The sequence below is a fragment of the Bos taurus genome, chromosome 19 (assembly GCF_002263795.3).
Source record: "Bos taurus isolate L1 Dominette 01449 registration number 42190680 breed Hereford chromosome 19, ARS-UCD2.0, whole genome shotgun sequence".
NCBI lineage: Eukaryota > Metazoa > Chordata > Mammalia > Artiodactyla > Bovidae > Bos > Bos taurus.
The window spans coordinates 42,015,028-42,024,268 of record NC_037346.1 but is presented as its reverse complement, the minus strand read 5'-3'; the positions used below and the strand labels follow the sequence as shown (position 1 = coordinate 42,024,268).

Genomic DNA, 9,241 nt, shown 5'->3' with positions numbered 1-9,241 from the left:
TTCTACAGCCCAGCACTTGACTCCCACACAGAGTTCTGGGAAGCTAAGTCAGAGAAGGCAGAAGGAAGAAGTAAAGCTGATGGATGAGCTTTCATTCTGGTCCACCTGTCCAGGGCCTTCCTGCCCTCTGGACGTGAGTCACCCATCTTCTATGATGAGCGAGTCCAGAGAGGGAAGCACCTTCCAGCTGTTCAACAGAACTCACTTATGTCTCCTTCACATCCCTTCCCTTCCTGCAGCCTTTTGATCATGCAAACTGTAAGCCTGGAAATGACCACCCTGGTCAGGGTTTTTGCTCTACAAGGAATGGCACCCACGTACCCTCTGCCTCTTGGGACCCTCCCCGTCCTCAACACAGGGCTCTCAAGCAGGGTCTGCACGCGCACAGCGCCGCGCGGCCCTCCAGAGGCCGCCTGCCTCTCCAGACCCTGCACCGAACCCACCACCTCTGGGCTCGAAGTCGGCACCCCAACCCCACCCCGCCCCCGGATCCGCCCAGGTCGGAAGCGGCGCCTGCGCAGTGCAGGCGCGGGGGCGGTCGTTGTGTCCACGCCGCCGACCGGCCCGCGAGCGCAATGGCGGAGGAGGTGAGGTGGGAGCAGGAGACCGGCGTGGGGCTGACCCCGAACCCCCGGGCGCTCCGCGACCCCCAGCAGGCCGTCTGGGCCCCGCCGCGCCAGTGCGGCCCGTAGACGCCCAGGCCTTGCCAGAGCCCCTTGCTCGCCCCCTGCGCCCCCGGCCCGGCTTCGCGGGGCTCCCTTTGGTCCCTGCGCGGTGCTGGAATCAGCGGTTCTCTCGGGTCTCGGGACAGGTGAGCACCCTGATGAAGGCCACGGTCCTGATGCGGCAGCCCGGACGGGTGCAGGAGATCGTGGGCGCCCTCCGCAAGGGCGGGGAAGACCGCTTACAGGTATCGCGGGGGGCACGGTCGGGGCCGCTGGGCGGGATGCGGGTGGCTGGGGAGGTGGCCTGCCCTGGGCGCCTTACCGCGTTGCTGCAGACACGTGCAGGTAAGCCTTCAGCCTTTAGAAATAGCCAGGGACTTGAGGGCAAGCCTGTTTTGCCTTGGAGGAGAGCCCACCTGTCCGAAAACCTAGATTTCAATGTTCTCAAATTTCTTTAGACAGAAAGCACCCCACACCAGGCCTCCGGGTCTTGTTGTCCCTACTAGCTGAGGTTGGTGGGCTCCTGAAGAAGGTGCAGATGTGGAGATGAGCCAGAAGGAGGAGGCATCTTAAGAGAAGCCAGGGCATTGAGATGGGTGCTATTGAAAGGGTAGAAGAGGTCCTGATTTTGCAGTCCCCATCCCCACCCTCCACGAAACTGGGTGTTCTCTGAGTTGGCACAGGTACTAACTAGAATTAGTTCTTCCTTCCCTCTCCAGTTGTTCCTAACTCCCCCAGGGCTGTGCCCGCAGGCTGGGCATAGAGCTGTTTGGCTTTCCGTATTCATATTGATGCAGGGCTACACCGGAAGGTGCCTGTCTAGGCATCATCTCTCTTTTGCATTTCAGGTCATTTCTGATTTTGACATGACCTTGAGCAGGTTTGCATATAATGGAATACGATGCCCTTCTTCTTACAGTAAGTCACACACAAGCTTGCTTTATTGGACTTGACAGGATGATGGCTTCTAAGGCACAAGTAAAAGGAGTTCTGTGTTTTTGCAGACATTCTGGATAACAGCAAGATCATCAGTGAGGAGTGCCGGAAAGAGGTGGGTTACTCCCTTCTTTGCTCAGAAATGGCTGGCATATACGGCATCCAGTGGTTCTTGGTTAGGACCAAAGATTCCAGGGTTGAGACCATAGAAGGTTAATTTTTTAAAAAAATTGTTGTTGTGCTCAGGTGGACCTAGTCTTTTTTTATGTGTGTGTGTGTGTGTGGCTTGTGGAATCGTAGAGGTCCCTGACCAGGGATTGAACAGGACCCTTGGCAATGAAAGGGAGGAGTTTTAACCACTGGGCCACCAGGGAATTCCCAGGTGGACTTAGTCTTATACACTGAGATAGCTTTTCCTTATTGGCCAAGACATGTGATAATGGATGGTTGGAATATGCTTACTGCTAGCTATGGAACTTCCAGGAGATGTTTTACTGCCTCCATTTAACAGATGGGGAAACAGAGACTTGGAGAGGTTTGAACAACTTAACTCAAAGTCACATAGCAAGATGCAGAGCTTGGTTTTCCCATACATCTGATTCTGTTCCCAAACTCTTTTTAACTGTATTATGCTGTTTCCTTGATAGTCTAAATTTTCTTGGTGCATTAGCAGTTACCAAGAAAGACTTCTGAATTAATGTCTGTGTATGAAACTCCCCATTTCCACAAGATGCATACAGATAATATAAGGTGATCCCTGTAGCCTTGGAGTTCATTTTACTTTGTTCCACGTTCTTCCCATCAATGTCCTCTGTGCCGGAGCAGAGCTGTGCTAACTGCTCGTTTCTTTGCTGAGCTCTTTCTTGTAAGTAACTGTATCATTTAGTTCCACTTGATTATGAAGTTCACCCAGTTGTGTACTAAGCAGTGCGTTGGCCGGCCATGGTTGGTCAGCTCTTCCAGTACTCTGCATGATTACTGGTTATTAGGATGGGCAGTGAGCTATAGATAGCCTTTCTATTTCTACACCTGTGTCTCTGGAGATGCCATGTGTAGCTTAAGGCAGAGTCTGGCTCTACCACTGATCACCTTTGGGAAGTCACTCTTTTCGGTCCCTCATGTCCCCTATCATAGCAACTTCAGAGAGCTTCATTCACAAATAAAAGGTTTGGGTGCCCTCTCTAGGATAAAGAAGCTAGAGAAAACTAGGATTTCTGGTGTGGATGTTTTTCTGAAGAAATTCATAAGGCAAAATTTATGTAAAGAAATTTTTTTATTTTTAAAAATTATATTCTGTTGAGTTCTGTTTTACTTTCAGAAGAATGTTCTCACATTCAAATAATTAAGAATCTTTAATACATTTTAGGGGCTTCCTGTCTTTGAATTTAACCCTCTTTTGGACTGATGGTCGGGGACTCCATTTGATCTCATAATATTCCGAGACCATGCATGTATTAAAATTATAATTCTTCACTCTGTCCATTCCTGTTTTTATTGGGCACTGTTACTGACTGAACCATGTGACACATGATCCCTGAAGCAGCCTCCCTAAAGTCTGGAGGGTCCAGGCATGTGGAAGGTGACCTTAGCCAGAGGAGGCACATGGAGATGCTCCCGGTGAGGTTGTCCACCTGACGTTGGCAGTGCAATGGTTATCCCTGAACATACTACAGTATTCTAGCTCCACTAGAGCGTGTTTTTTTTACCAGATCTATCTAAATTGCCCGGCTTTTAAAGATTTAAGTGCAACTCGTAGTACTTAAATCTTTAAAAGCAGGGCAGTTGGGCTTCCCTAGTGGCTCAGACAGTTAAGAATCTGCCTGCAGTGCAGGAGACCCGAGTTCGATCCCTGGGTCAGGAAGATGACCCTGGAGAAGGGAATGCCTACCCACTCCTGCATTCTTGCCTGGAGAATTCTGTGGACAGAGGAGTCTGGCAGGCTACGGTCCGTGGAGTCACCAAGAGTTGAACATGACTGAGCAACTACCACTACGACTACTACTACACTTGCAAAAGAAACAATCTTTGTGAAAGCAGTAGTTTGATGTGTTTGTTTTCTTTCTTTTTCTGACATAGCATTAAAATGAGTCCCAAACCACTAAAATGAAATGTGTTTTTATCCATGTGCTCCCCTGCCCCTAAGTTATCTTGCCTACTACCTAAGAAAGCATACCACGTTTTAGGAGATACAGCATTAACTCAGTTCTTACTGATTAAGTGCTGATGCCTGGGCTAATTTATAATAACAACAATGGCAACAAAATTCTAGATGTACCTCATTACAAAGCCTCTTTGTGTTGTTGATGCCTAGACCTCAGTCTTTGGGGCAGGGGGGTGGGGGTGGGGCTGGAATACAGAAGGATGACCAGCTCTGAAGCTCCTGTGACTCCCTTATATGAATTGCATCTTCTGGGTGACTGGTGATTTTTTTTCTCATGTGGGACTGTAGGACTCTGCTGGGGAAAACTTGATGTAGACTGATGACTTTTCTCTTCATTTTGGATGTCACAGCTCAAAGCGCTTTTTCACCATTATTACCCAATTGAGATTGACCCACACCGGACCATCAAAGAGAAGTTACCTCACATGGTAGAATGGTAAGTGCCAGTAGTGGTGAATGATGGCTTGGTCTGGCTTTGAAATCAGATGCAGGCTCCTTTACCTTACTGAATGCTCAACCGAATGCCACACTCCCAGCTATTAGAACAGATTGTCCAGACACAGACAGGTCACTCATGGCTGCTGCTGGATGAAGTAGGGGGCTCACTGAGAATCCTTGGAGTAAACTAGAAGCCCTTTAGTTTGGGGGATAAGCCCCTTGGTGCTTTGGGGCAATAACCCACCTCAGAAAAACCAGTATCACTGGACAGAGCCCCAGAGAAAGGGTTCAGAAGAACTTTGGCATCAGCAGCAACTCACCCAGCTGTGGTCTGCAGTGTTGCTGTCTCACCCCCCTCCTTTAGGGACAACCAGGGTCCCGCAGGAAGTGGCTCCGAGGAAAAGGATGAGGCCTCCACTGCCAGCACTTCCAAAGGGGATTTAGGCCTGCGATGGGAAAGGGCATTTTACTTAGTGGTTTGAGTTTAGGGTTTTGTGGGGTGTCTCTCTCCAGGTGGACCAAAGCACATGACCTCCTGTGTCAACAGAAGATTCAGAAGTTTCAGATAGCCCAGGTGGTAAGAGAGTCCAATGCAATGCTCAGGTGAGCTGCCTGCTCCGGAAAATGCTTCTGCCAGACTGGAATGGGTTTGCTCATAAAGCGAGGCTGGAAGGGAGTTGAAGAGGAGTCGCTGGAAGAGTCAGAAGGGACCTAGCACCATGAGTAGCTGCATGAGGAAAAGGTCTTGTTTTTCCTCTCTGGACTCAGCCAGAGAATTTTCTATGCTTGGGTGTGTCCGAGGACACACACTGCTGGTAACGGATGTGGTGAAGATGCTCCATCTTCTAGAACAAACAGTGTCTTGGTAATTTTTCCCAGTGGTAAAAAGACTTATGGGATCCCCATGGTAACTGGTGTTCTTTATCCAGACATGGGAGTTGGCCGGCCTGGGACCCTTGATCATCGGTGTCCTTCAGAGCTCAGCTCTCTCTGCTGGAGCGTTCTTTATCAGAGGAGGGATGGGGGCACGTATAGGAAAGAGTCAGCACGGGTGCCTTCCCTCAAGAATTGTGCGCGGGGAGGTTGGGGGTGCTCTCCACTGAAGCCACCCTAGGAGAGCCACCTGGTTGTATTTTGCTCGGGCAAAATCATCTAGAAACAAACAAACAAGCAAATGTGTTTATATGATTTATGTGAAGTTCAGGGACAGGAAAAGCAAATCAATGGTGATGTGAAGTCAAAATGGGGATGGTGCCATCAACTGGGAAGGGACATGAGGGAACCTTGACCTGGTAGGTATCACATGTATGTATACATGTTATAAATATTAATTGAGCTGAACACTTAATGATTAGTGCACTTTAATGATTTATTCTATGTATTTTATACCTCAATTTAAAATATTTTAGAGGGACTTAACTGGTAGTCCAGTGGTTAAGACTCCAAGCTCTCCATGCAGGAGCACAGGTTCAATCCCTAGTCAGGGAACTAAGATCTCGCATACAGAGCAGTGCAGCCCAAGGAAAAAAAAAAAAAAGTTTAAAGAAAATTTTTACAGATGTAACCCAAATAGAAAATAAAGGGCAGTAGCAGAGGCGATGCAGTTTCAGAACCATTCATCTGGTTTCAGGGATGGATACAAGACATTCTTCAACACCCTTTCACAGAACAACATTCCCCTTTTCATCTTTTCTGCGGGCATTGGGGATGTCCTGGAAGAAATGATCCGGCAGAGGAAGGTGTTCCACCCCAACATCCACATCATGTCTAACTACATGGAGTTTGATGAAGATGTGAGCTGCATCTCATTAGGGCTGGGGCTGGAAGAAGGATGGGGACTGCCAGCCAGTGTGCTTCACCCTGAATGTTAACTGGGATGGGGGGCAGGAAGAGGGAGGGGAAGGCATGCTGGCTTCATTGCCCTTGACAGCTATTTATTTATTAACGCGGCTAGAGACAGTTGCTTTTGAAAGACCCATTCTTGCATGTCTGGCTGACAGTGGTCTGTCTGCTGGGGAAGACTAGTTTAGGGCTCAGCCAGGCCCTGTGTCACTGTCATGGGTCATGTGCCATCCTAGGTACTCAGGGGCTTGGACTTGGACTTGTTTTGCTTGAGCCAGAGGTGGGCTCCACTGACTCACCCATATTCTGACTTCTTCCCCTTAAGACCAAGGCTGGAATGTTCATCCCTTTGACTTGTGGTTAGGGTGCAGCCCACAGCTGAGGTTAGCACACATGTAGCCTGGGCAATGCTTGTATCCCAGCTTCTTGCTTCCCCCAGAGCAGGTGATCTACAATATCTAATGGCCTCTGTTAGTTTAAACCAGGGGCTGGAAACTTTTTTTTGGAATTCCCTGGTTGTCCTGTGCTTCCACTTCTGAGGCCTGGATTCAGTCACCAGTTGGGGAACTAAGATCTCCTAAGCTATGTGGCATGGCCAAAAAGAACCCAACCAAACAAAAAATCCTTTTCCTATAAAAGAACAGATAGTAAATATCTTCCTAGGATCATTCACAACTACCCTGTCACACAAAAAAGCAGCCTTTGAGAAGATGTAAACAAATGGGCCTATAAATTAAGTTCCAGTAGACCTTGGAGAAGGAAATGCAACCTACTCCAACATTCTTGCCTAGAGAATTCCATGGACAGAGGAGCCTGGCGGGCTATAGTCCATAGGATCACACAGTCAGATGCGACTGAACAACTAACACACACAGAACTTAATTTACAAAAATAGTCCAAATCTGGCCCACGAGCCCTAGCTTGCTGACCCTAGTTTGGACCGCAGTGAAGTGTTGGCATTATCTGTGGCTTTCAGGATTCTGTTTCTTCCATGGCAGACTGGAAAACCGGCCCTCGATAGGTCCCTGTAGCCCTTCTGTGTGTCTCTCGTCTTGACTACTTAGGGCTTCCTAAACGGATTCAAGGGCCAGCTCATCCATACCTACAACAAGAACAGCTCTGTGTTCGAGAACTCCAATTACTTCCAGCAGCTTCAGGGCAAAACCAACATCCTCCTGCTGGGAGACTCCATGGGGGACCTCACAATGGCTGATGGGGTTCCTGGCGTGGAGAACATTCTCAAGATTGGCTTCCTAAATGACAAGGTAGGTATGAGACCCGGGCTCTTCATGGCTGGCTCCTTCATTCCTGTTATGGGATACACACTGTGTGAAGTATTAGAGGCACAGAGGTCAGACACAAGCCATAGTCTCCTAGGAAACGAGGTACCCAGTGGTCAGAGCTGTGTGCACAGCACAGGGCATGATCTGGAGGTCAGAGCACATCATCAGAGCTCACACTTACTGAGTGCTCACTTTGTGCCAGGAACATAAGACCAGCTAATCTGTATAGTCATACTTGGAGGTGTAGTGACTGTTTTACCTTTTTATAAGTGTGGAAACTGAGGCAGGGGGATTAAGTAACTTGCCCAAGGTGACATAGTTTAGAAAGTGGTTGGGCTGATCACCAGTCCTCCTAAATCTTACCTATAAAGGCATGATTGAGATGGGGGATGTTGGTATTCAAGATGTGGGTTTATAGTTTAGAGAAGGAAGACGTAGAAACAGACAAGGTGTTAGTGGATGAAACCAGGGTCGTAGAGGGGCACAGTATGGCATCAGACTCAGCCAGCAGGTGTGGAAGGCTTTTGAAAATTCAGTTCTCATAGGTTAGAGGTAACATCTGGTTTTTTGTCTCTTAATCCTTGTGACCTTCCTTTTGACACTGACCCAGGGGTTAATTGTGGCAGCCTGCACCCACGGCCATGTGTGTCTCCAAAGGACAGGGCCGGGTAACCCTGAACTCCTTTTGGGGAGTCGTGGCTTGAAGGCCCTCCTCCCCTGCCCCTGGTGCGCAACAGCGGTTTGGGCAGAAGGCAGGGCGCTGGGGGACTCTCGCTGTCTGCTCCCCGGACAGGTGGAGGAGCGGCGGGAGCGCTACATGGACTCATATGACATCGTGCTGGAGAGGGACGAGACGCTGGATGTGGTCAATGGGCTGCTGCAGCACATCCTGCAGCAGGGTGACTGGACAGAGATGCAGGGCTCCTGAGCGCAGGCGGGGCCTGCCGGCTGCAATGAGGAGGGGCCTTCCCGGAAGGCCGCTCTGCTCTGAGCTCTGCTCCTCCTGTGCGTGCAGAGTCCTCCAGAGAACATTCCAGGCTGCCGGAGCCGCTGGTCACACCCCTCCCTCCTCCTCTCCCCGGCTCCTTGGTTTTGTGTTCTCCTTGGTTTTGTGTTCTCCAGCGTTTCGAGGGAGCCCTGCCAGAAGGGAGGACAGTGAAGGCTGTTCCAGGTGAACTGCGGACCTACGCGGTGTTAGCAGTTTAGGAATCAGCTGGTCCAGGGAATCTTTTTTTCCAGAATTTTTTACCATAGGAAGCTGTTCTTCAAACAAGTCAAAGTCTAATATGTGAAACAGATCAAAAATAAAAAAAAAAAAAAAGGAAAAACAGCTGATCTGATTTGGGGGTCTGGGGTGGAGCAGAGCCTGTACCTCTTGGCTCCAAGATGCTGGAATCTCCAAGACCATGGAACACAGTTTGAAAACCACTGAATTCGCCCAGGACACCCTCTGAGCACAGCTAGCACAGCCAGGTGTGTCTGGGGGGGCCGGGGGAGGGGCGCAGGCAGGGTTGGGAGGATATGTTTCTGACCTAAAATGGTTTGACTTGATTCTCATGCAGCAGTTAAACTTGAGATTCTGTGGGGTCAGCTGCATCTGGCCGGCACTGTAGAACCCTGTCTTTATGGATTTCCTAAAGTGATCCATGTGAGTGTGGGTTTTCCCGGGTACCCCTGGCTCCTGTCCTTCATCTTCCGGGGCCACTGAAACAGATGACTTCCAGGGAGTTGAGTCTGGGGAACTGACAGTGCTCTGGGCAGAGTCAATTTCATTCCCTCACCTGCCTGCCCAGCTGCTGGAAAGTGGTGTTTATCTGCTGCTCTTAAAGGAAAGTAATGGGATTGTTGACTGAGAGCTGGCTGCATGCTCCCAGAAGCCACAGGTGCTGTTTCATCCTCATGGTGACCCTGCAGGA

At 49.5% G+C, this 9,241-nt stretch overlaps 1 protein-coding gene across 2 annotated transcripts; it reads left to right on the top strand.

Annotated features, from left to right (window-relative positions):
- The first annotated feature begins 517 nt into the window (after nt 1-517).
- Nucleotides 518-8,653, top strand: NT5C3B (5'-nucleotidase, cytosolic IIIB). Of its 2 annotated transcripts, none has more exon segments than NM_001075515.2 (9): nt 518-587; nt 812-910; nt 1,514-1,583; nt 1,670-1,716; nt 4,113-4,198; nt 4,714-4,803; nt 5,831-5,993; nt 7,107-7,307; nt 8,119-8,653. In NM_001075515.2, coding segments are annotated over 9 exon segments (903 nt in total). In that variant the 5' UTR covers nt 518-575; the 3' UTR covers nt 8,254-8,653.
- The last annotated feature ends 588 nt before the right edge of the window (nt 8,654-9,241 follow it).